This window comes from Takifugu flavidus, chromosome 18 (assembly GCF_003711565.1).
Source record: "Takifugu flavidus isolate HTHZ2018 chromosome 18, ASM371156v2, whole genome shotgun sequence".
NCBI lineage: Eukaryota > Metazoa > Chordata > Actinopteri > Tetraodontiformes > Tetraodontidae > Takifugu > Takifugu flavidus.
In genome coordinates this window covers 444,586-472,559 of record NC_079537.1, presented here as the reverse complement: position 1 = coordinate 472,559, position 27,974 = coordinate 444,586, and the positions used below count along the sequence as shown (strand labels likewise).

General features: G+C 38.7%; 1 protein-coding gene across 2 annotated transcripts; it reads right to left on the bottom strand.

Moving 5' to 3' along the window:
• Nucleotides 1–706: 706 nt before the first annotated feature.
• Nucleotides 707–26,501, bottom strand: smurf2 (SMAD specific E3 ubiquitin protein ligase 2). 2 transcript variants are annotated; one of them, XM_057014357.1, is made up of 19 exons: nucleotides 25,986–26,499; nucleotides 18,967–19,005; nucleotides 18,294–18,402; nucleotides 16,342–16,475; nucleotides 14,927–14,992; nucleotides 13,117–13,201; nucleotides 12,897–12,980; nucleotides 12,354–12,568; nucleotides 10,985–11,069; nucleotides 9,733–9,891; nucleotides 9,607–9,654; nucleotides 9,218–9,419; nucleotides 8,975–9,078; nucleotides 7,479–7,593; nucleotides 6,736–6,914; nucleotides 4,878–5,136; nucleotides 4,571–4,772; nucleotides 3,007–3,082; nucleotides 707–2,842 (listed from the first exon to the last, which is right to left on the bottom strand). In XM_057014357.1, the coding sequence occupies exons 1-19, from the start codon at nucleotides 26,035–26,037 to the stop codon at nucleotides 2,743–2,745; spliced, it is 2,313 nt and encodes a 770-aa protein (XP_056870337.1). In that variant the 5' UTR covers nucleotides 26,038–26,499; the 3' UTR covers nucleotides 707–2,742. The 2 variants fall into 2 exon arrangements, with proteins under 2 accessions (XP_056870337.1, XP_056870338.1); XM_057014358.1 differs by lacking the exon at nucleotides 18,967–19,005 and having other exon boundaries at nucleotides 25,986–26,501.
• Between the last annotated feature and the right edge of the window lie 1,473 nt (nucleotides 26,502–27,974).

Sequence of the window (27,974 nt, the reverse complement as noted above, 5' to 3'; positions counted from 1 at the left end):
TAAAATCTTAAATAAGACATATTTTTCTGCTGTGATTTTACTCCATATTTTCTATGGAGTTCCAAATAATACACTTTTAAGATCCTGATCCAAACAAACCTGAACAGAAACCTTTGACACCCAAATCTAATAATTTACCCTCAGATGACATATTTTAATAACACACACATATATGTGCAAACTTCTATATTGGGAAAAATCCTTCCGGAGAATTTCTTACCGAGATCCATCTCTATTTGGACAGATAAATATTTGTCTTTATGCCTTTTTCAACTCCACAATACTGTAGAGTTCAAATAAACCAATCACCAAATCACTGATGTGAAGACTTAAAGAGGAAAACCCTGACATTTATTGTTGAAGATGCAAATGACCTCTTTCTTCCAGACTCATAGGTATGTGAACTATTGAGAAACAGCTTCAACTAAGTTCTGCTGTATTTCAGATACTGAATTGACATGTGACAGCTGTTTGGATCTTAAATGACGTGACTGAGAGCAAGACTTTCAGCTACATTTTAAAACATGCGATATTTAGTCTAAGAATAGAGGCACTCTGCATTAAAAGACTTAAAATCTAAATGTAAATAATTTGTACTTAATTTTTAAATGACATTTTACATGGTATTTTTGTGCTCAGTTAGTTGCATGTTTAAATTTAGCAGTTATTAATGACACAAACTAGCACTAAAACAAAACAAGACAACTCATCTTTGAACAAGGTCTTATGTTGTTCGACAAAGACCAGTTTAATCAAAACTAATTACACACAAAAATAAAATACTCTTAACTATCACAAAATGATAGTTAACATAAAACAAATTGCATCAGTCAGCTATGAGAGAAATAATCCTGCTAGTGATCATGCTATTTAAAAAGAAAGGGCAGAATCTCTCAGGTGTTGAATAAAAAGGTCAGCTCTTCCTCAGGAGGCAGCAGGGTCATATTGTGGTGCACAAACTGACTACAGGCCTGCACACTAGGCTTTAAAAGTAAATGGATTTTTTTAAATACAGGAAATCCACCCCTATTAAAAACATACCCAGCTTATTTTGCGTGTGTGTGTGCGTGCGCTATTTTCATTTTAAATTCTACTTAACTTAAACTCATTAAATTACAACTCATTGGATGCACACATAAGAACACATCTTGTTACTATACAAAAAGCACCATCTTGTGAGAGGTTTCACTTTTCATACACATTAGTCCACATTAAAAAAAAAAGTTTTTTTTATGTAGAGTATGCAAATATTAAGAACAGTCTACGGTCATTAAGATTGCTAGACTGGCATTAAAAACACCCAAAACATTCAAACATGGGACTGTAGCAGGGTAAGATCTCATTCAATTCCCTTTCAGCTGCAAACACATAAAGTAAAATGCACTGAATACGCTACCTTAATGGTTCTCTCCAAGCAAAATATTTCATGTCTGTTTATCACCCCTATGACATTCAGGAAGAGGCAGCTAATCAGAATTAGTGTCTTGTTAGCATCCAATCAAAGATATTACAGACTACATGTCATCTCCTGAGAATGCAGCTCGGTAGTCATTTTTCTGGCCACCAACAGGCATGTGCACAAGTAGTTTATTGTGCATGTGAAGTTGTAGTATATACATGATGCCAATATTAATGGAATTCAGCACATAATGCAAAGCGTTTTACCTAAAACGTGGGGGCAGTACAAAATACATGTTATGGACTGTGTATTTATCTGGACAGAACAACATTGAAATTGTATGTTTGGTTTCATGATAGTTCAATTGAAAATATCGTTGCCATGTAAAAAATACTTGTAGACTTCAAAGGAACCTTCAGCATTGTCAGTGCTTTAATTCTTTTAACATAATTGTGGAAATACGGCACCAGGATTACTATTTTTGTGCCTTTGCTCTTAAAAACTAGCCTTTCTCTGAACATTAGAAAGGCCATGAAAAAAGAAATAAAACCCACAGCATTCATGAGTAAAATTCAGTCAAGTAATAAATTGGTTTTCACAACTGGTTGTTTATAGTTTGAACAATAACACTAAACATTTAAAAAATATATTTTTCCACAATGATGAAAATGGTTTTGTGAAATAACAGCAATAAATTATGTCTAGTATAGGATTTTATTGTTGCTTTTTTGTTTTCCTTGTTATATAAAAATAACACAGTTCAAGATATTCATTTGTTCATTTTCAAACAAAAATGCTGTTCAAAAAAAAGGAAAGTAGTTTTCTGGCAATGCAGCACAGGTTGTTGGGCAGTGCTTGGAAAAAGGGATGTAAACTGCTGGGCTGTATGGAATTCAGGCTTTGTCGCCTACTCACTTTCCCTTATCTTCCCAGCCTTGGCACTGGGGCCACACTGCGATGTCTCTCCAAGTACCAAACAGCCGGGCTCATGCACACATCCAGACTTAGTGTTTATGGACAAAGTCAAACCTTTTTGCAGTTGGTGTCATTTTTAGGGAGGACTGACCTTACATTCTGCTTGCTACATGGAATGCAGTCTGTTTTTTATGCTTTGATAAACTTCAGACAAGAAAGTGTGGAACAAAAAATGTTCAAGACGTTAGTAAATAGTCTTCATTTAGTAGCAGCTGAAGAATATTTTTCATGATAAAGGAGGGGTGGAAGTCAGATCACATGATCTGATGATTTTTGCAGCACTGATAGGCACCCGTGGGTGCAGAAACCATTTGATTGGAAGCCATAGTTTCACTGGTTGTTGCTCGGCCTCAACTTGCATCAGTGACTCACTCTACAGCGAAACCGCACGTCTCCTCAATGGCGGTCAGTAACTTATCATATAGTTTGTCATAGTGCTCGTAGGGAGGAATGTCGATGCGATTAAAACTGGGGAAAAACAGAGATGTGGATCATTTTAGTCACAAACTTAAAAGTAGAATGTCAACACTGCCACCAAGTCCTAAAAGAATCAAACTTGAGCTTAAGTCCTGACATTGATTATACAAGTTTAATGGATTAAATCCAGTTGACAATGGCGACAGTTAAATTACCAGGTGTGGGCTTTGGGTAGGTTGTTGGTGCTGGCATCAATCTGGTGGATGGTAAAAAGCCGTGGGCCAGCAGCACCTGTGTAAAGACAACATCTTCTTGAAAAAGCACCTTCACTTATGTACTCGCATTCTACTATAACATCCCACAGCAGAGAAAAGCTATGCAGGATAACTTCCTCATAGTTTTTAAAAAGACAGAATGTTGGAAAGCAATTGTATACCCATTGATTAACACTTTAAAATTAAGAAATATACATTTTGGTTCAGGATTAATTCAACTCCCTTCCTGAGAAGGAGAAATAATGACAGCCATCAAAACATAGGGGACATCCAGTCTTGTGGATATAGATGCAGGCTCCTGTATTTTTCAATTACAGGCCCTGACAAACATATCACAAAACAAACATGTACTACAAAAATACATTTTGATCAGGGTACAATCCAGCAATAGACTGGAGTTTAATTCAACTTTACAGTATGTCCAGTATATAGCATCTGTTACAATCTAAAAAGTCTTTAGCAGTCACAGAAACCCAGAGCATGACCATTGATAAGCAACAGCGGCAAGGTTAAACTCCTTTTTAACAGGTAGAAACCTCGAGCAGCACCAGTCTCGTTTGTAAAGACCTTTCTGCTGACAGCTGGCCAGGAGAGGGAGCGGAATAAGAATCCAGAATTACTGACTACAAGCTTTCTTAAAGAAGAAATCGTAAGCAACAGGCTCAGCCAACCATTAAACTTAGTAGCAACATATTAAATTAGGATGATATGTGCTATTAGCTTCTCCAGATAGGATGAAGCATGATTTTGAAGGACTTTGTATCTCTTGAGAAGATTCTTAAATCTATTCTGGAAGAGTAGCCAATGAAAAAAAGCCAGAACAGAAGTAATGGGATTACCTACTACAGACATTTCTTATATGAATTAATGTGCATATTCAATGTCAACAAGTAGGCAATGAGGCATCTAGTAATGTATATTTCTATAAGTGTTCAGGTGATGTGAATGGCCGTGAGCGGAGCTGTGAGCTGGTCACTGATAGACTAGGAAAGTGCATATGAGAAGCTGGCAACATCACATGTCTGCCGTTTGGAAATACTTTAAAGTGGAACACTAAGGCAGTACCAGAGCAACATGCACGGGCTGCCAAATAGGGAATTCGATGGGTGGGAAGGAAACATTCACCTGCAACACGAGGAACATGATTCGCCACCTGGGAAACAAGCAGCATACGGTAATTCTGCAATACTGTTGTTTCAATAATAATTAAAACTGCGAGCAGCATTGAGCGGTAACTCACAGGCATATTGGGCTGTGGCAGAGTTAGAATATCAGCTATTTCAGTCACCAATCCAATAGTATTGAATTTTTCACCTTTTTCGACCTAAGCACAAAATTTGTACATAGGCTTTGACTGCATTGCCAAAGTGTCGAATACTCAAAATCAAATGACTCGAACTGTGATTGGGAGTTGAAAAAAATGAGTCTTTAAAGATACACCTAGTTCAAGGATAAAGTATCATGCAGTTGTTGTTCAGATGAGAGCTGTTTTTCTGGTAATCACCTTGGAGAGCCTTGAAGCCTTGCAGTGGAACCCTGGACGATCCTGTGACAAACTGCAAAAGTCGGGCTCTACGCTCCTCATCAAACGATTCCACAGCTTTCCAAAACCACTTCACAATGTTGCTGTCTGGTGTGCAATGTTTGAGTCGAGTGTTGGTCTTCCAGTCGTTTATGTCAATTTTACCCAAGCCACACACGATAAGCTGCATGTTGAGAAGAGAGGACAATGTGAGACGCATGTTGCATATGTATATAAAATAATACATGGAAGAAAGTCATAGATGCAGTGCATGCAATCATCCAACTACCTCAAGCTCCTTTTCATCAAAAGCCTTTAGCAAGTGTTGGGGGATGACTTCATTGAACCCCTTCTGCAGGGCAAGAAACTGTGCCTCAATACCACGCAGGAAACGCCAGTTGACATAAAGCCGGACATACTCCTTCTTAGTGTCCTGTGTGACAGGGATGCTCTTTCCATTGGGCTTCAACTCATGCTGCACAATCTCTCCGTAAGCATTGTGTTCAACACAAAAGGTGTGGTCCAGCACACCTGTGATGTCATTGTCCCTAAGGAGAAAGCAAATGTTACATGCAAAATCATTTATAAAACCCTCAACTAAATCAATTTATTTACCTTTCAACATAAACACTGGTAAAAAAAAGTCTCCACACCCTGTTAAAATGTAAGCTTTATGAGACTTTAGAAAAATGAGACCAAGAGAAATCATATCAGAACTTATTCCACTTCTTATTTGACCTATAATGTGCGTAATCATATTGAAAATTAAACTCCTTTTGGGAAAAACGTAATAATCTATTATTCATAGCCTTGAACCCTTTCAGAGGATGCCCTTTAAAGATTGTGAGAGCATCCTCTGTCTCACAGCTCTTCAATTGGTTTGGTTCCACCTGAAGGAAAGACAGACACGACTACAGTGTGACGCTGCCATCAGCAGGCTTCACTGAGGGTATGGCAGTATTTAGGTGACATGCATTATTTTTGGACCAAACATACCATTTGGAGTTCTGGCCAAAAAAGGTTCAACCTTGTCTCATCAAACCGTAAAACGTTTCCTCCACAAGCATTTGAAAGACTTCTTGAATGTTTGTACTAAATGTTCCCAGACTCGGACATTTTTCTGTTAAAGAGAAGGCTTGCAGGCTCCTCTGTCCCAGCAGGGCCCTTCAGAAGTCCCACTGAGCAGATTTGTATTTGCCTTTTTTTTTTTTAATCCTGTTTTGATTTTCCATTTTAATGAAAAACAATGGCTTGTAAATTCTTTTGTGACCTTCTGCTAACTGATACCTCTAAATAATGATATTTTCTGATGCTAGGAAAGCTCACCCGCACCATGGCGTTTGCTGTGAGATGCAACAAAATGACAGGAAAATTTAAAGATTGCAGTTTTTACTGACTTCTGTTCAACATTGCCTACATTGTGATTGATATTAATTTTTCAATGTAATTGGGAAACAAAACGTTCTGACATAATGGGTGACGTGGGTGTGCAGACATTTAGTACGAATTATAAATCTTTTATTTGCAGTGTGAAATCAAAAGACAATAACATGTAGTTAACAATAAGCTAATACAAGTTTGCGCTCCGATTACACTGGGAAACACAATTTTTGTGTTCTCTGACAGCTGTATTTAACAAATTTTTGGGTGCAGAATCCAAAGCTGGTCTCAGTTTTTCTCTATCACATCAAGTTTTTGACCTATAGGATCCCCTATAGGTAGTTCAAAGCATCCCCTATAGGACTCTGACAGTACTGACCTATTGGGAGCTGCACACCTCTCACCACACTCAACTGTGACTGCACAGACACGCTGCCACGTAGCTGAAGATGAGTCCAATCGTAATCAGCTGGCAAGTCTTACTAAAGCTAACCAGTGGCTTACGGTATCTGGAGGGGAAGCTGTGGAGCAAAAACTTGATGTGCTAGAAAAAAAACTGACCGCAGTTTCGGAATCAGCTGCCAAGTTTAGTTTAATTCAGAATAAAAACTAACTCAGAATTTTTTTTTTTATTGTTCCCCAGTGTTATTATTCAAAATAAAACTAATTGAGAAAAATATCCCCCACAAATCAAATATGATATGACTGATTTAAAACATCAGCAGACTTAAAACATACAAAAGTTTTAAAACATGTGTTGTACATACAGAATCCACACAAGGCTGTTGTGCAGATCAGGGTCCACAGACTCCATGTCATCAAGGGTGATGGATTTACCCAGCAGTTGCTTATAGAAGGGAAGGGTAAAACCACCATCTATGTAGTGGCCATGGAACACCGCCATCCCCATTATACGTCCCACAAAGTGAAAATATGATAAATGTTCCTGTGGGGAGATAAAAAATCCTCAGTATTCACACAAACAGACAGACAATATAACAGTCAAATTTGAGGCAAAACAGTAAACACGTAAAGGATTGCATGCATGTATAAAGTGCATGATCTAAACCAAGTGCTTCTTGGATCCCAGAGAAAGACCCTTATTTGGCCTGTACTACTGATCTATTGGAAGTTAAAGACAGTAAATCTTTTTTTAATATGTATGAAAGATGAAAAAAATGTTCATGTTTTAAACAAATGAAGTTATTATATCACTATTATTGCCAAACAAGACAAAAGTATAAACACCAGTATTAAAAATGGCTCAAGGTGATTACTCTAATCCTAAATGATTAATGATGCCCATTTCCCATTCTTATCTGTACTATAATTTATATAATCATAACTACTGTAGCTGAAAGAAATGCCCATATTGACTTCAGGTAAACCTCTCTTTGCAGTGTGTGTCATTGCAGAGACCAAAGGCAACAAGAAACAAGACTGAAAAGCAAATAAAATGAGCAATTCAAGAGCTAGAGAACATGTTTGAGAAACAAACAGGTTGACTCACAGGGTTGACAGCTGAGTCAGGGTTTATCTGCAGAGTGTAAATGTCGTCACGCGAGTACTGGAACAGGCCATAATATGGGTTCAGCATCTCATGTGACAGCAGATAGAGCCATTCCCTGTACAAGACAGATCAGGCAAAGTAAGAAGTGATCACAATCACAACTACAACCAACGAACCAAAGAAATTGTCATGCTTATAAAACAAAGATTGCTAGCTTTCACGCAGCCTCAAAAATGTTCACATCAACTTGAAGACATTTTCATCCTGTTTATAAACTCAGAGATAATCCTACTTTTTCTTTTATTATTCTTGACCACTATATCCCTTTTGGGGTCACGGAGAGGGCGATGGAGCCTATCCCAGCTTTATTTGGGCAAAGGCAGGGTACTTGATGACATGTTGGCAATTACAAGCTAATATTGCAGAAATGGTTTAAGTCTCAACATAAGTTCCACATAAATGGATTGCTTGAAAATAATCTTGTGCAAGAAGGTAAAACAGGACATTGGTCTTAAATTTAGGCAGGGTATTGATTGATACCCTGTACTGATTTATGTACATTTTTGGACCCCAAACATTTTGTGATATTTTGAGAAAACCAAGATTTGAGTGAATGGTTGTTTCCGGGACAAACAAGAATAAGCTCTTCTCAAACTAATTTTGCTTTGTATATTCCAAATCCTGTTCTATTTGATTTTATCTTATTTTTCTCTGAGTGCTCTTGCTGCTGTTGTTGCACTGTAAATTTCCCCGTGTGGGACAATAAAGGATCTGAATCTGAATCTGAAAGACAGATGGTTTGCAAGAGGGTCAAAGAAGCCATCTGTGTCAGGCTAGAACAACCACCACCAAACAGTGGAGGAGGCCTAAAACCTAGTTTATGCTTCCCTATCTGCGTTGCTTATGGAGGTCTGTGTAGGGATTGTGTCATCTACCCACAGCGGAGACATACCACACACCCCCCAACAAATGGAACTACACAGAGAGGGACCTGTCATACACTATTAGCAGCATTCAGATGAGAGACAAAACATCCTCAAGCTTTTCAACAGTCCAGTTGACCCTTTGCGTCACCTTAATTGACTATTTCAGTTATTGGATTTCATGAACATCATGGAGGCGTCAGCGTGTTTGCATGGATGATGAAAACATGGTGATTGTTTTATTACAAAAAAAAAAAAGTGCAAATATGTCAATTAAATAAATGACAGAAACATTGTCAAAACAAATGTCTGAAAAATGGTGGATGGTCGAGGAACAACGATGATTTGCAGTGAAGAAATATTCCATAACCAATATAATATATTATTTGTTTTGACAAAAATGACTAGCTGAAAAAACTAAAACTGAACAGATGATCATTTCAAGGTTGTTGCTATCCTGTCGCTAAGAGATAGTTCTGAATTTAAACAAGTGCAGGATGACAAATCAAAAGCAATTACAGGAAATAGAAATAAGGCAAATGTAAAATGCCTTGTGTGCTCCAGACATCTTACCTGGCCACTCCTCCATAATCAAGTCCCTCCTCTCCCCTGAACTTCACCATTAACCTCTTCCATAAGTCCTTAGGTCTCATTTTCATCACCTGTCTGTATGATTCCTGCAATACCAACACACCAAACACATCAGCTATTGAGAATTTTTATTTTTCACGACTAGGATCCTTTAAAACTGAAAATATGCAGCCCCCATTTAGTCCCATGCTTGAACCAGACAAAAAGCTTTTCATTTTTCCTCACCTCAAAGATCTCCTCACGGGACACCTCAATACGGCAGTGGCCTGCCTGAGGCTGGTGCTGTGACAGTTCCTGGCGGAGAATCTTTAGCTTCTGGACTAGATCTCTCTTGTATTTGGGCACTGTGAGACATTCTCCCTCTTCTGGAAGCTGACTGGGGGAAACCAGTGCCTGCTGGGCCTGATCCTTCGACTGCGACTGACGACTGTGAAAAAGTCAGATTGTGAGACTTATGTCAATATTTGTTCAAATATTATTCCTGAATACTACACTAATGAGCATTTATGTGTAAAGTATATTATGATTGATTTCTAACAATACATAATCATAACTCTGACACACTATTGCATTTTCTTGGGGGTTGTGGGTCAAATTGAAGACCCAGAGCTTACCTGATATTCTGACTTTCAACACCTGGCCGAGAAGCATTGGTGCTTGGACTGCAAATTGGCAGAAAAACTATTTAAACCCCCCCTAAAAAACCTGTCCCCCCACCCCAAAGGTGCTGTAGTACTTACTTTAAAACTAAATGCAGATTGGCAGAGAGACGTGGGTCTGTAAATTGTGTGGTCCGGTTGTTGTGGTCAACAAAATATACTCTTCCAGTAGCTGTATTCCGAATTTCCCAGCCAGGGGGTAAAGGACCTAGTTCCTCACAGTTAATATTACTAAGATCTCTGAAATGTAAATTTGAAAGCAAATTAGATATTATTAATATTAATAAATGCAGTACTGGTTTTGGGCAAATGTACAGATATTTATTAGTACTTCAATGTACACACAGCTACATGCATCAAGTCCTACAAGTCATAAAAATCCCTGGCAAGGGTTCGTTTGACTACGAAAGCTGACAGATGCCTGAGTGTATTGAGCTTTGGGGACTATCAACACCTCAGACTTGTTGTGTTTGTCAAACCATTCCTGAACCATTTTGGCTTTGTGTCATGGTGCATTATCCAGCCAAAAGAGACCTGCTCAGAATTGGACTTTGGTGTCTCCTCAAAATTTATTCTTTGTCCTCTTTGTTTAAGTTCAACTGACAGGGAGATGTCCTCTTCAACACTTGGTGGTAATAATACGCTATCCCTCATGACCATGGTGATTTTGAGCGGTGTGTGCCAACGATGGCTTTCTTGGATGTTTTTCTTTCAGGGTCTTATGCCAGTACAGGGGTTGTGGTGTATACACACACCCGCTTTAACTCCTGTTAAAGTGTCATTTGCTTCTTGCAGTGTCATGTAAATGTACTGACTGCTTACGGAGGTGATACATGTTGAAATATCCACAAGGATGGCAGGACCCAAAGTTTCCTGGCAGAACACTGCCCAAAGTTCACATTTACTCGAACAACTTCCAATATTTGCATCGTGGTACTGTACAATGTGTTCCCCAGGTAAGTGATGACCATGCACTTGGCCATTCAGGTAATGTAAAAACAAATAATAAAATGGAATTATCAGAACAGGCAACCTTCTTTCATTTCTCAGTGGTCCAGTTCTGATGCTCACTCGCCTGTGCTTTTTGTAATGAACAGGAGTCAGTATAGTCATGGCCATGACAGCTATACAGCCAAACAAATAGTTCCATTAAACTGCACATATAAACGCACAGAACAAAAAACAAATCCATATCCAACTGAGGAGAGAATACAGTCAGATTCAAAATATCCTCAAAATAAAGTGGTAAAATGATAACATTAGCTGTTCAATGCCTCTCATGCCAATGACAGCTGGTTTACCATAGAAATGTCAACACATATCATAGACATACCTTGGTACTCTAGGGTCATGCCATGTGCTTACACCTGTCTGTGTATGAAGAAAATACACTTGACCTTGCTGTGTTGTCCTCTGCTCTGTAGAAAGATAAAAACATGAAACGAATATGAGCTCGTTTTGTAAATACTGAGACAGACAATTTTCCAATAACAATTTCAAGGTACTAGAAAATGTTCCCTAAATTTTGGTCTGATTTTTACCTGTTGTTACAAACATTGCAAAGAGAGAGAAGAGAGGGATCATCTGACTTTTGAGTTGACATGGTCCTTTTTCATGAACTAGTGGACAGTGGTCTGCCAAGAAACATTTAATTGTTCTTGCCTGCATTTGACTACCTTACCTGTTTCACATAAAAGTTTACACCTCAGTCTTGCATTTAGCAAAGCATTTGGCAAATGAAAGACAGAGATTGTGAACTACAAGGGAAACTCTTAGATGGAACCTAAAATAAAATTAGCATGTGCTATGCAGTGGATCTTTTCCTTGGCAGGGCAAACAAACCTTAAACTGCAGTATGTGTGCTTGTTTTATAAGACTGGATGTGCATACAGACATTTAAAGAGATAGATTGTCTTAAAATTCAGTTGATCTATAATATTCATAGGTTTCAGTCATTTGACCTGGAGGGCAAAAACATCATTCTGAAAAGCAGATTCTCTTTAGACAGTCAGTTGTTTATATCATCTGTCAGCAGCCAAGAGGGAAAGATATCTAAACACGTTGGGAATATTGGGCACCCATATACAGCACAGGCTGCTGAATGCAGCCATTAAAAACAGCCAGGTCCATTCTGGAGCTTGAATTATTTCCCTGGTAGAGAATCCATCACCCAACGCTGCCAGAATGACGGTGTAGCAGAGCACATCTACAATATTTACGATGAGGATGGGTAAACTGATGGCATTTGGGATCAAGTGAAAACTTGTGAATAGGTTTCCATTGTCTTCAGGGTAGACTGAATGATATTAATGGCAGATTAATCACTGTAATCAACTCTACTCTGAACAGACAGAAAAAAGGAACAACAGAATTGTTATTGCTAATTTTTTTTAAATATTTTAATAAATTCAAAATGACTCCTGGGAGAGTTAAAGTGTAAAGTCTATATGGGATGGCGATAGTTCTTATTCATGATTCTTGATTCCAAGCCTCTGTAGACTCCTGTGAGTTATTGGGTGATTTGGTCTGTGCGTTTAAAGATTATTTGAAAAGCATTACATAAATGGTTGCATAAATGAGTTCAGTTGTATAATTTACATATAATCCTTTCAGACTCTGACCTCTTTAGCGTCCAAACACTTATTGATAATGAGTGATGCTGGAGCTTTTAATTTTTACTAACAAAAAACAACTTTACTAACCATATCCCTCTGGAAGGTCTGGGGGTGTGTGCAGGTGGGTTCTACTCATGTAGTTACGATGCCTCTGGGAACGAGCCCGTCTCTCCTGAGCCCGCTGGTCATCGGCAGTGACTGGTAATGCTGTCGTGGGCGTGGCGCCATTGGTTGTAATGGGCGTATTTTCATCTACAATGCAGCTGAGAGGCCTGCCAGGACTGGAGTATTCTGATGCAGGTCTGGCAGCAGAATCGGAGGTTAAGGGGAAAGGAAATCTCTTTACATGAATGTCTTTTACATTTAAATAAACATTTGTGTGTAAAGATGACAGTATAAAGCGGAGTTAAAATTGATCAGATGTGGCAATAAAAGTGGAAACATTTAGTTTTAAAAAACACCACAGATATATGTATGACATCATAACATCAATGGCTCTGAAATGATGTGCACACTGATTAAAATGAAAGATATAAGCACATTTTAAATGGAGCCGGGCAAAGATGTTTAAAGTTATTCCTAACATTGGTTAATGCTTAATTTAGGAATGCTTTGTTATGTATGTCTCACCTTGTAGGCCTGTCCCACTGTGTGGTGCGTGTAATATGGTTCAAGTACTGTATTCTTCCAGATGCTGTTCTCCTCTCCTCCCACCTGGCAGGAGAAGCATACACAGAATGTCCATTGCGCAGTCAGAGATAAGCAGCAATGATTCAGCCACTCTCCATGCAAACAGCATAAGTCACATTACCCTATTGATTATTTAGGCCTTGCAAAAAACCAAACCCACCCATCTGGAAGGTCATTGTCAAAGAGCCGACTGCAATCCACCACAGGGCCTCCTGTGCCTATCCGGTCCCTTGACTGCAAACTCACTGAAGCAACAAACAGGCACATGCATGAACCAGATAAAGTAGACTGCAGATTACAGTGTTAGCATTTGATACTTCATATTTCAACAAGGAAAACAATAAGAAACTATCAAATTGGTAAACATGCAACCGCAATTGTATTTTTTCATAATTTCCTGACAAACAATGCACACAAGAGTTCTGGCTGTGGTGATGACATCATGCATCAGAATGTCTAGAAAAAGGAATTGAAAAATTCAAGTCAATTACTGTTGTTTGGAGAACTGTCCTAGGATTTGAATAGGTGAATTTTGTGGATGCTGAAATGGGAACTATATTGCAATGCTTTGAGGGAATGTGGAGAGACACTTACAGAGAAGTATTTTAAGGAAGAAAAATTATACCCCTGTTAGTCCTCACTGTCACAAAAAATATATCAATAAAAGAAGTGTATTAGAGGATCCAATGTGATCCTCTGTCGAGGAAACCTCAATAAAGGTGGTCAACAAATGGGCCATGGTAAGTATAAATCATTACAGTCCTGAAGCAGTTTCACATTATATACTGTACTTCTTAAAGATTAAGAATATAATAGATTTTTTTCTTTTATTTAGTTAACATTGGGAGCCCTTTTAGCTGAGTTACAGCCAAGATACCAAAACTCACAAAGTTAGGATTGTTACAATTGTAATAAGTTGATAAATATAATGGGTCCAAACATGTGAACATAGAACAGCTTACCTATGCCTTTCCAAAGCTTAGTCACCTTCTAGTATCCATGGATCATTATTAGGCTTCATAAAGTTCTTGTTTGGTCTTTGGTGAATTTGGAATGTTCAGAGTTTTAATGCTATGTTGGAGCCTTATGCCAAAAACCCCCCCAAAACAAATATTCTCTGATCTACGCTCATGATAACATAATGTTTTTTGCAAATGTATTCTTTAAAAAAAAAAAAAAAAAAAAAAGAAATACTGAATTGGCATACATATTCTGACAAAGCTTTAGAAGAATTACTGCTTCCTCTCTGTCGTCTTGAGAATAAATGATATAGAGATATTCTGCAGTTCTCCAGATCCTCCTACGACCTATCAGGCTGGATGGGACACGTTGATGGACAGGTGTATTTTCAGGCCTCTCCAGAGATATTTGATAGTTATTTAAGTGTCTTTTAATGAGGAAAGGCCTCTCTCTAGCCACTCTGCCATAAAGCCCAGATTCCCTCAGAGACAGCTGACATTCTTATCCCCTTGTGCTGACAGGATCTCTAAAGCTCAGTCGGAGTGCTTATTGGGCTTTTGTTTGCATCTCTTACCAAGATCCCTTTCGCTTAATTGTTCCGTCTGGTCAGATGGCCAGTGGCCATTTCAGTCAGACAGAGGTCACTGTGCCACAAGCAATTGAATTTAGCTGAGGTGGACTCGAATCAAGAGTGTAAAACAATCCAAATTCAATTTCCCCCAAGTGAAAAGCTCAAGCAAAGTGTTTGAATTCTTATACCAATGCAATGGCCTGTGAAGCTAAAAGAACCATTTGAATTTTTGAATCAAGAGTGATGCATTTACTGAATAAAATTCTTTCTTATACATGAGTATGTGTCATCAAAAGAAAATATTAACTGTAAGCCCCTACCTAATTTTCCAGTTTGGTAAACATTCTTTTATATCAATAATAACTTTTCAGTACCATGACAACGCAAAAGTGGGAAAGACATTGCATGTGAATCCCAGGACCCGTTCACCAGCACTCACCCACTATTTGGCCTCTAACTGTATCACTGTCATTGGGGCTTAGCTTGTTCAAGTCTAGTCTCTGATCTGTGGAAAGGGAGAGACAGAATTACAAAACAGGGAATAATATATTCATTATTTTACATTTAATTCCAGTCATATAGCAAAATTATTGGGGGCGTCTTTTGGAATCATTGTAAAATTTGGAAGTACTCCTTATGTACTTATGTGGATTTATTTAACTTTAACCAGTTTTACAAGTTTCAAAGCAACATGCGCATTCACACATTTACAAGGGCACTTCCACAGCTGTGAAGACAGGTCTATGAACTGTCATAGATGCTGGTGACTTTAAATGATCTAAAACGTGTCAAAAACATTAAGTAAAATTAAACTGATTTAGTTCAGAATGTTTCTATAATAAACCACAGAACAAATTCTATATTCTATGTTTTTTTTAAAACAGCTTTTGGTTATAACCTATAATTTTTTTGCTTAAATACAGAGGTCAAACCATTTTCAACACAAATCATGGACTATTGGACAGTCTTAGCATGGACTGCCAAACGTAGCACATTCTGATCTGCTTAGTCTGTGAAATGTAACCATGAGAGCGAACGAGACACGGCAATGGAGTAAAAAGAACAGACAAAAACAGTCCAAGTTGCCCGCAGACATAAAAAAATGCCATTATCTTCTCTGTTGTCTGGATATCATGCAGATCAGCCCAGGATTTCTGTCTAGAATGAGCGGGACCAAAACAGACCACAGTCAAAGCATTTTAAAGCTGGATGAGGCCGTAACCTCAGAGAAAACTTATCACAGCACTACTTACAAGTGCTTTTGTACATTTAAATACGCACGCACGCGCGCACGCGCACACACGCACACACACACAATAACAACTGACTGGTGAGGGAGACAAGCCACAACAAATCTAAGATTACCTTTAAAGTTCAGCACATTATGCAGTTCTGTATAAAATGACCAGTTTTCCAGATCAAGAGGCAGGAATAGGGACTTGGTATTCCCTCACTGTGTGGGTGTGAGGGGGGATTATTGACATATCTGTATCATATACTATATAACAATGCCAGTTATCACAACCCAACAACACTACTGTATGTTTAATAAAAGATTTCACTTGGCAGGTCATGCAAAAAGGAAAGTAGGATGTAATATAAATGTTAACCCCAGCCAGTAGATTTCATTGGAAGATATTAATGAGAATATTTGATGAAAATGTATGATTCTTTGAACTGAATTTGAACTGAAACATCTTATTCATATACCTTACTGACCATAAACAAAGTGGGCACCTATTTGATTAATAGTAGTCCTAACACTGTTCAAACTCTCTACACATTACCTTTGACGTGCAAAAGCTTTTTTTCTGTGAAAAGTGCAGGTTCATACATTTGAACTGTAACACTTACAGCCTGTGTCTTTAAGGCGGTTGATAGCATTTGACAGGAGGCGAACACAGCCAAGGAACCCAGCTCCCTGTTTCTTGTGAATCTTCTTGTGGTTCCAAACACTGATAGTGATGGAGTCAGATTTCCCTATATATCTGAGGAAGGAAGAGAGAAGCAGAGGCAACATATAGAAAGCTTAGAAAACCTTAGAGACCCTTTCAAAGTTAAAAATTTAAAGAAAATATCAATACTTTTGTGATGAACTAGTTTTGATTTTGCTGATACCGGCATGCACTTTGCTGTTTCCATTCTGTAGAATTACTGTTCTCTTATTTCACCTATCATAAAATCCATATGTTTACAATTATGGACTATGTATGGTTCATATTTAGAAAGAAATTAAATATTGCTTCTCTATCTCATGAATCCCGCTGTATTATCATGCTGATTCCTACAAAGAATATGGCAGGAAACAATGGGGCTGTGAGTAAGATGTCTGGATATTTTGAATCAATGCCAAGAGACTCTCTGGGGAACAATGGGAATGAGTTACTCTCTCAGACAGACAGGAAGGTGGAAAAAATTCACAAGCAAACCCCAATTATTTGGATCATCTTCACCATAATGAAAATTCTTATTAAAGATGAGATGTTTAATAGCAGTAATATGCAATATCAAACAATCTAAATCTTGTTTTTGCCTTACATTTCCATTGCTGGTTGTTCTTGCTAGGTTTTTGGGCAGACTGTTGTCACAGGGTTCAAATTTCAAATTAGTGCAAAAACAATATGGGATGAAACAGAAAGTTAATGAACCATAAGACCTGGGGTTTATTTTGACTCCTTGTCTTATATAACTTCAGAAGGGTGGTTATTCCCTTTATTAAGTCATAATTTTAAAAACACCAAGCCCACTCTAGCACCATACATCAATTCCTCAAGATTTTCTATATGTATAGTCAGGTGGTATCTGTGCAAATATAGTGACCTCATCAATTTGCATTTTGTTATTGTGAACCATACTCACATTAATGGCTCTATAACGCTTGTTTTAATATCATTAGGTTATATTTAGAATATCTAATAGTATATATAGTAGTATAGTATATATAGTATATATATATATAAGTATATAGTATATATTCCACACATGACCTGGACTTAGTAGTTGATTGGTTCCAAAAAATATGCAGCCAGATAGATCCTTGGCATGGTGACCACATTGTCTAACAATGCTGCTGACCAATGCCTGAAAGGCTGTAGAAAGTGCCAAAGTCGATATTCATATAAGCAAATATATGAAATGGAAAAAAGACAGTGATCATTTATAGAGCGTCAGTCAATTCAAACGCTAATAAGTTCTACAGCTTCCTCATCGCAATCAGTGCAATGAGGACTCTATGAAAACAGCAAGAAAGTGACTTTTTTTGGACAACTTAGCAGCCACACAGACGAAGGACTCTGTATTATGAGAAACTAAACAAACGGAGGCATGTGCTTCCTGTGCTACTATGTACACGGGTTGGATAAACACAGAGATGGACACTGGAAACTTTCACTCTCACATTTTCACTCACGCGACCCTGTCTACATCCTTTTTTCCAGGTTGCTTGACAACACGTGTTGGAGTCCGTGGAAGGGGAAAAAATACCCCTCCTTTTTCTTTTTCTTGAAATAACACACAGAGATATGTTTAGACTCTTTGCTGGTGCAGAAGCATGATGTCATTCCAGGTTCGCCAAATAAGAGTTGCAATGGCTGCTTAGTGTTAAAGTTTAGGCCATACCACCTGCACAACCTGAGACTTGTGAATGTGCTTACCGGTACTAAAATTAAAAGAGAAGGACATGACATTTCAAGGAATTCTAACATTCCAAGCAGGGAATTAACCTGCTGCTTTTAATTAGTAAGGTGGGAAAACAGACACACACATGTCAAAGTTAAATGAGAATTCAAAAAGTGTCTGAGACTCACAGGTCATAGTGTTGATTCCACTTAGGGTCAAGTGTGTTCCTCACAGTGTCTGTAGAGTGGCATTGCCCTGAACCATCCACAACAACCTTGGCAAATGGGTCTGGGAGGCCTGAGAGAGGAGAAAAAGCACCCAACTTTAGATAACTGTAAGGAAACAAGATGGAAAAATAAAACATTAAGTGAATAGATTTTTTGATTATTTAAAAAAATGATTTTTACATGTTTGAGACTTAAATCCTTTTTTTTAAACTTAGAGTTACTCCAACCTATACCTGAAGTGTAACGAGCAGAATTTATCACTCATATACTCAGTCACTCACACAGACACAAACCAGAACTAATTCCCTCCGTGAATGTTTGCTCAGTTCCTGGGCATCGGAATTGCAGGAATGGGTACCACAGAAACCACCTGAGTGAGCAAAAGCCTTTAACATGCTCACTCACCATGACAGTCCGACCCAAACACACCCAAACAGTTAATATGAGAGGAAGTTATATGTTGATTACAGTGGACAGAATACTGTATGCATTTTGTGAAAATATCCTAAAATAATTACATAGAAAATCTTAGTCAAAGAGTCTTGTTAAGATAGCATGTTGGAAATTACACTTGAATAAAGAAAGGGTACATTTTATAAGCAATTTTACACTGATGTGACCAGAAGATACTTACGAAAGAAGTCTTTCTTCGCTAGGTTTTTGGCACAAAGTACTGCAGAGAAGAAATATAAAGGTTTGAGCTAAACGCACAAGACCATTCTTACAATATTCACACAATATTTACAGAGTGACAGAAGACACCAGCAATATCTGCCAAGTAATTTATGTAATTTACTGATGGTTTAAAGTTATACTGCATGAAATACTGCTTTTGTGCATAAATCATATCATTATTGATATGTTCTGGCTTCTAGTCTGATAAGTCACTGCATTACAACACCTAATAACATAAAATATGTGTTTAAAAGACTTTTCTTCCATCCAGACCTTTTCTGTGCCCCATAATACAGAGATAACTATGCCATGTCTATTTTGATAATGCAAATCACAATAATGGGATACCTGGCTTTCTCTGGAGCCTTATATATACACTGAAATAATGCATTACATTGCAATTTACAAAAAAAAAAGCTTCAAGACAAATAAGTTCAGCTAAACATTAAATAAAAGACGGAAGGTCTTCACAGGAAGACCTAACCAGGAAGCAGTGAGGAGGATGTGCTGGCCGTGAAGGGAAACTTGGATAGACTAGTTTATCTCAATAAATTATTGATTTATTTAGGTGGCTCACTTCAACAAGGAGACACGGACTTTCTGGTTTATATAAGGAATAAGGAATATTTTTTAAAATTTTAAAAATAAATAGTTCAATAGTTGTTCTGAGAAAATGAAACACAAGAATATGAACCACAGAGGGGGATCATAGTTGATGAAATAATATGGACTTTGGGAAGGAAAATCCAAGAACTACACCATTAGAGATAGGAAACATTATTCCACTTATTTCTGAATGGATCATTCTGTAAATATATGAGTAAACTTCACATTATTCTTGTCCAGAGATTTCATGTTTTACGTTAATCTTTAGATCAGCTATAATGTTATATGTGCCTGTGATTCAACATCCTATGACGAGTGTCTCCACAACTATGCTCAATGCCCTTCAGAATACTTTCATTGGGTAGCACAAACACTAGCTTCAGACAGAATCATTGGAAGAGGTAAAAAGGGGCCAGCAATATAAAGATATCCTGGTCTTTCAAATCTGTGATCCTTGATTTTATGTTTCTAATGACCCTCTGGCACTCTTTTACACTCCTAAGTCATTTGTGACTGGACACAATGACCTAAAACAACCAGAGACATTTTGCGACAGACAAAATCACCCAAATCTCACCTAACCATTTAAATATCTCTGCCAATACAAAAGCTGAACAAAATATATGGCGGCACCATATGTTTTGTTCAGCTTTATTGCTTGATTTAAACGTTTGTTTGATTGGAGCAGGAACATTAAGCTATACTACATTCTGAAAAAAAGGTTAGGTGGATAAATATAGATATTTAGATATAAAAATTCAGTATATAAATGATTCTGTTGCTCTAGCACACTCCTGCCTTGTATAATGTCAAGCCATTTGTAGCAGGTTGAAGTTAATAAACAGAGTCATTATCAGTATGTTGCTGATGTCTTGGTCACATTGTTTTCACTAAGTATGAAGATCTAATCTAATTTAGTATAAATATTGAGACAGAAACAGCTACTATGGTAAAATGCCATTTGCAGTTATGGCAAAATAACCAACCCCAGCTAATATGAGGGCTCTTACATTGCATGAATTTAAATACCGGTAATTAAAATATTTTGGTCGCTTTTGCCAGTTACTAAGCATCTTCAGCCATAAAACTGCCCAGCCTGCCTCCTGTGGACCTTGACCTGTTTCAAATCCTAGCGCATAGGCATTGAGCATGGAGGCAGAGCAGAGAAAGGATTCTCTGTGTTGCCTGTGTCTCATTCCAGGCACACCACTTGAGAAAGGTCGACTGTAGTCTGCAGTGATGCACCAGAGATGCTGTCAAACATTTTTCATTAGCACAAATACTTAATGTGCAACACTATTAATGCATAAAACAATGCAAACACTTTTGAAATGGTATTTTAAAAAGCAATACAGAGATTAATAAAAGTCAAAATTTCCTACTTACTATTTAAATAATATATTAAATGAACTCTTGACCTGAGGAGATTGGCAACATTGTGATTCACAGTCATCTGTAAACGGACTGTATTTATAGTGCCTTTTTAGAATCAGAAGGGACATTCAGTCACACAAATTTAATAAAGCAAAGACACTAATCTAGGGTTCTGTTTAAGACACCTCAATATGTAGGCCAGTTACTGGTGTCGTAACTAGTGTGATTAGATATAAAGTGTGTTTATGTGATATCTAAAAAGTAAAAAAGCCCAAACAGGAGGCCTCTTCAAAAGTGCTCACTGTCAACAGTCAATCAAATGGAATTCAAAATTAATCTAAATATTCCAATATCCGTGTATCCAAATGGCAACGACCACACAGAGACTTTGAAATCAAGATAAAGGTCCACCTGTGGGCTGAGAGGATGGGCCTTCTTTCTCACAGGCTACCACACAAAGAGCTCTACTGTGCACGGGAATCAATGAAGTCCACCAGATGCAAGCCAAACACCTGGGAATGGGAAGGGTCATGTGACACTTAGGGGGATGTGGCATCACCATGGAAGCAGTTGAGACATGATAAAACTGGGAATCTAGAGAGGAATATACACAGTCTTTTTAATTGTTGCCCTCATACACAAAAAAAAGCAAAAAAGAACCCATAGACTCAGGAAAAACTATTTACATTCAGTCAACCATCCCACTGGATGCAGAAATAAGTAAAGAAACAGGAATGTGGACGCAGTCTGCTATTATTCTGACCTCGCTAACCATGCCATCAGTCACACGTGTGTTGAGGAGTCTTCATCCACTGAGCACACGTACAGGTATACATACGTACACGTCCAGCTTCTCAGATTACATTTAAACATGGACTCGTGCTTTGGAATGCTGGGAAAAATCACTGAGAAATATCCTCTTCATGGAAATTTTTATGTTAGCAGAAAGTTCTATTATGTAATAAGAAAAACTGATAAGACTCGTTCTGGTGACATAAAGCTTTTTGAGTCATCATTGGCAAAAGGATATTGGAACTTTTTAACTCCACGGAAAATCTTCCACTGCTCCTAAATAGAACAATTTCCAAGTTTCAGAACATTAGGAAGGAAAAAATGCACCAATGTCCATGTGCAACTTTTTACACTGAGAGGAAAACAGAAAGGGAAAGAGGGTAGAGAGGAATTCAATAACATGCTCCTTGTCTCCTTGAAACGTGTCACAACAGGGACTGAGATCAACTATTGGTGAAATCTTGCCGATGCATTTCCAAATGGATACATTACATTAATTTGTACATATGCTTGTTTTTGCCATGACTTTTTTTTTTTTTTAAACATTAGCTTTCTATTAAAGATATAATCAATAGCACCTTGAGTACTCATCAATCTAGGTTGATTAGCTGTGAATATATTAATCTTACTAATTAAAACACCCTGGTGTACAAGCATCAGAAAAAGGTTGCTATCTTCTGCACACTGCTGTAGAACCTTTTGTTTAAATTAAAGAAATGAATATGATTTTGGATTTCCGCTGATTATAATGGTGGGACCAGGTTTGTAGTTCTTGTCTAGCTAGAACTGGGTTTCTCATTTGAACAATTGAGGCTTTATGTCACTAAACAATTAAGAGTAATGGTTCATTTCAGCAAAAGAGTGCAACATCTGACAGAACGCACCCTGAAATACCAGACTTGTAGATGTCACTGGTGGATGAAAGGTACCTCCAAATGACAAAAATGTATTAATAACCAAAAATACTTAGTGATCCATATTTGTATTACTTTTTTAAGTAGGTTTAACAATGACATTAAAATGAAGAGAATCTGCCTCTTATCACATATGGATGTGCAGTGTTATTCAACCCCAGCTTTAGCATCCTTTAACTTATGGATGATTAGTTCACTACACACTTAATTGGAATATTTTCCCTTTATGTGCAAAAGCCTCTGGCTCAATGATGTGTGATGGTTTGTGAGTAGTAACTACCTTCCTTAAATACTGAAAAATGATTCTTAAGCTGATATCATTAGTGACTTGCTGGTATGCCATAAGCACATTGATTCATGTGTTGTCAGTCATGTACAATCACACATCTACACGACATGTGCCATTGTGTCACTTTTTTACTCACAGAAACATGACCACAGCTTTCACACTTGATATGTGCATTTTGAAGAATGTAAATTAGTACATGGGGGGCTTTGCCTGTAAAAAAAATTATGTTTGTAAGAGTAATTGGCAAGCTGAAGTTTCTAAACATGAATACACTTTCTAAGGAATCTACCGACTGCTTTTGTTAATCTGTAATGTGATCTGGTGTGAAACTATAAATCTGTCCTCTTCTCTCTTCAGAGGACTGGAGAGGACTCAAACCATCAAGGAGCATCCTAGAAAGATGTCTGCAGCCTGCTGCCAAAATCTGAGGCTCAAGAGAATCCCAATGCAGGCACTAAATACATGATGTTAACTAAGAGCTGAACCCATGAGGCCCTGTCAATCGCAGGTAAAACCATCAAACAAGACCACTCAGCTCCATCATTACTGCTTTAATATTTTGATCATTCCGGACAATAATCAAAGCCCTGGCAGGTCATCCTTCTGAGAAATAGCTTCTTTTTTTCCCCCACTGACAGTCAGGCTTTGTTCAGTGAGAAAAAAAGCAATCATACCAAGTAAAAACAGCTAAACCAATAGAATATCCAGGAATACCCTGTTTATTTATTAATAAACAAGTTAATACAAATTCTACAGTTTTAAGCAGACAGGTTGAATGCTTTAAATGATTGTTTCCCTTTTGGGTGTAAGTTCTGCTCATTTCACTAAAGCAGAATGATGAAACATTACTTAAATGCGTGTCCAAAATGGGGCTAGTAACTTCAAAGATTGACCACATGGACAGTCACTCTATATTACGATGGATCCTGCATGAACAACATATGAGCCTAATCTCCATGCAGCCACTCAAAAATGATTCTGAGCCCACATAAATGTGTAAACGTTCAAACCCTCATTAAAATAGACTTGGCCTTGAGATCCTGTGCTGCCACAGGCTCATTGGTAGCCAACTGTACCTGATTCCTCTTCATTTGGCATCCCCAGTTTAAAGACTGCAGAGAGAATTGGAAAGGAAAAATAACAAAGAAGCAGAAGTCGGAACAAAATAAGAGTACTGTAGGGAATCTTATGGAAATAGGCCTCTTCGTTAGTTAAAGAACTGCCATAAGTTAAACCTGTGCTCAACAGAGAAGCTATAAGGACGTAAAGATCCGGAATTTGAATGTAACTTACAGATCAAGAAAAGTTTAAGTCAGGTGACGCGGCACCGTGTTAACATTTGCTTGATCTTATTGTAAGGCAGATTGTGAGGCCTTGAGGCAGCTTTGTCGCTGGGATCGCTTCAGAACGAATCATGAATAACGTTGTGAATCTTGCCTGTACTGCATTTTATGAGCCTAATCATTTGAGCTGTAGGGAATAAAGGAAACTCTTCCATGAAGTAAAGGTGCAGTTCTCACTCAAGTGTTTATTTTAGCAGCTTGGTTGCCATTGCTTCACAGGTTTATAGCTGGCAAACATCTACAACATCTGGTTTAAACTGACGGGGGTGCATTCAGCACAAATAACCATGGCCTGATTAAAATGTATTGATTTATGACTGGACTACAAACAAATTAATCATCTAAAAGTCAAAACATTTAGCATAATAATGTCAAGGCTCATAAGCATACATGTAATGAGCTAATGATCTACACTCAGCTGTACAATGACAATAGAAGTGTAATGAAGGTGTAGAAGCATCCCTGGTTCTAACCTATATGGAAAGCACTGAACTCAACTATCATACATATTTGACTACTTGGATGACATGCAGCAATATTATGTAATTTGGAAAGAGGTGATTACTAGAAGTACTGGAAAATGTTTCCTGGAAATCATGAAGACACACTTGTTTTCCAGTTCCTGAATGAGCAAAGACATTTCACTGGGTGATGTCATTGGCACAGGTTCATGTCTGAGATGGTGTCCAGCAACATTTCTGAACATGTGCTCAGGGCCATCCTTCCCTCACAAGTGCTTACTATTGCTTCCTTTCAGCTGCAACTGGCACATTTTCAACATGCATTTTTAAGCAACATGCCACTTTCCCAACAGCTATTATTGTTAGTTTAATTGTTGCTGTGCTTTGCGCACCAAAAACAGAACTTACATTGCTCCAACTCTAGGTTACACTGACTCTGGTGTCGAATAATTGCAAAGATTAACATGTTTCACCATATAACACACAACTTTGAGAACTTATTTTGATAACTGCGCAGCAATCAGCAAGTCAAAACCTACTAATAATTGTGTCGTGAGACAAACTGTGGTAAAACCTCCATCCGGAAGAGTAGCTTGGTCGATTATGGGCTACTGATTGTTCCAGACACCACTTAATCGCGATTGTAGCAGACAGATGATGACCCTCCCTGTCAGGATCAGTTCAAGAACTTTAAGACCAAATGAGACGTCAGGAAACTGGACGGAATCTTGTTCTAGTGTGATTTGAGCTCAAAGAAGAGTTGTTTAACTCGGCTAACATTAGCTAGCCAACATAGATTGGAACAATTCGGCTCGTAAAACTGAGAAATTGCAGTTTGTAATCAAAGGCTATTGTAAATCGTCGTAAAGACTCGCGGCCAATTCCTAAATGTCTGGTAGGTTTGAAACGTTAACCGACCCATTCATCATCATGCGGCGCAGCCGCTAGCTACAGCACCGGGGCTCTGGGTCGGGCTGGTGTTGGCTCCGCACCACAGCCATCAAAGTCGAGCATATTTCAAGCCATGTAAACATGGAAGCTCACTGGGAATTTAAATGCTGGGAATTGTAGTCACACCAAAAGCACTGGTCTCAATGAGTGTTAAGTCCGCTCCTTGCAAACCCAGCAAATACACCGAGCCTTTCTAGCTAGAGTAGGGAGAGATGCATATAGGGATTTAAAAATCATGGCAATCGAACCTGTTAACCGCAACTTCACAGGGCCATTCCTCCGAACTCCTTGGTTGGACATCTCCTCTTGGTTCCAGCCTTTACTGTACTAAACAGAAATGTGTCAGCGACTGTGGGAAAAAACCTTTATACGAGATCCTTCAGCCTCTCCGCCAGTTTTTAGACGATAATGGAGTCAAGGCATCGTAGCCCGGATGTGAAGTCCGCTGCCATAGCGGCCGTGCACGAATGCGAAAAAATAAAACCAAAAAAGAGGGGAAAGATAATTCCTAGTGTAGCCCTAGAGAAAACCCTATTAGCTAAAACGCCTTCTCCATCAAAAAGAATGGTAAATTGGCTGCAACCGGAACGCGTCTTTGCGGGTTGTGTCTGCCTCGTTCTGTCTGCGCTCGTCGGGAGTCGCGTCGCTGGCTGCGGCCTCGGCCGGACCGGATCCACCTGAGCTCAGCGCGCTGCCGGCGGGAGTTGAGCGGGAACGGCAGCAGTCTGGGGCAGGGAACCACTCCTGCATGTGGCACCTCGCTGTGGTTCACACGCACATGCAGATTAGTGTGTCGTCTACTCGGTTTTAAATGTTCCTGTTTAGGATTTGGGATGGATTTGGGCTGTTCTCTGCAAGGGCTCTGCAGTCTTCTATCTGAGAATTGTAAATTCAACAAATTTAAAAGCCATTACTCTTTTCATACCCAGTAAATACCTCAATGAAACTTCCAACGTGCCAATGCCGGTTAAAGTTTCAGATCTACCACATCAGCATATTTGAAAATCCATTAATCATCAATCAAGATGCAGTTGAAGTTTTGTTCTGACCTTGTCATGAAGAGAGCATCAATTTCACAATGTGTTTTAATTGTACCCATTATATATACATATATAACTAGGACCATTTGACATTAAGTGACTTGCATTTGTTTGACAGCAAAATAATCCTTTTCCCACTCCACTTGATGTGGCCGACATTGGACCATGGGCTGTTACATTGCTGGTCCAAACCTCACTTCCAGTCCTATCTCTTATGTGATGAGAGAATCAAGAATAACTAGATTTAGATTTAGATTTTAGATTGATTTATTGCCATTGTTCATGTAGTACACAGTATTACACAAGCTAGGAATTTGTCTCGGTGTGACGCTGCAACATTCAACATAGAGAAGACAATAAACACTAGAATAAGATAAATAAAATAAGACATATATATATATAAATAGTAAGGAATAGGTAATGTGTATTCCTATAATGTGCAAGAGCAGCAGTTAAGTTAAGGTTAGAAGTCCACAGTGCAGGTCAATGCAAAAGCAGTGTATTGTTCATGAGTCCGACTGGCTGCTGTACATGGTGCTTAAGTGATAAGTCACTTGGTGTTCAGCAGCCTGATGGCAGAGGGGAAGAAGCTGTTCGTGTAGCGGGAGGTTTTGGTCCGAATGGACCGTAGTCTCCTGCCTGAGGGGAGGGGGGGAAACAGTCCGTGACCAGGGTGGGAAGGGTCGGCCGTGATCCGACCTGCACGCCTCCGGGTCCTGGAGATATACAGGTCCTGGATGGATGGAAGCCTGCAGCCGATCACTTTCTCGGCAGCGCGCACGACGCACTGCAGCCTCAGTCTGTCCCTGACGGTGGCGCCAGCATACCACACGGTGATGGAGGAGGTGAGGATGGACTCGATGATGGCCGTATAAAACTGCGCCAACATCCTGGGAGGCAGTTTGAGCTTCCTCAGCTGCCGTAGGAAGAACATCCTTTGCTGGGCCTTCTTGATGAGGGAGCTGATGGTTGGCTCCCACTTAAGGTGATGGTGGTGCCCAGGAAGCGGAAGGAGTCCACAATGGTGATGGGGGAGTCCATGAGGGCAAGGAGGGGCAAAGGGGCTGTGACTTTCCTGAAGTCCACAATCATCTCCACTGTTTTCTGAGCGTTCAGCTGCAGGTTGTTGTGGGAAAGAACATATAGGAAAGAACAATTAAGATTCAGGGAAATTGAATTGTAGTAGCAGCCTCACAT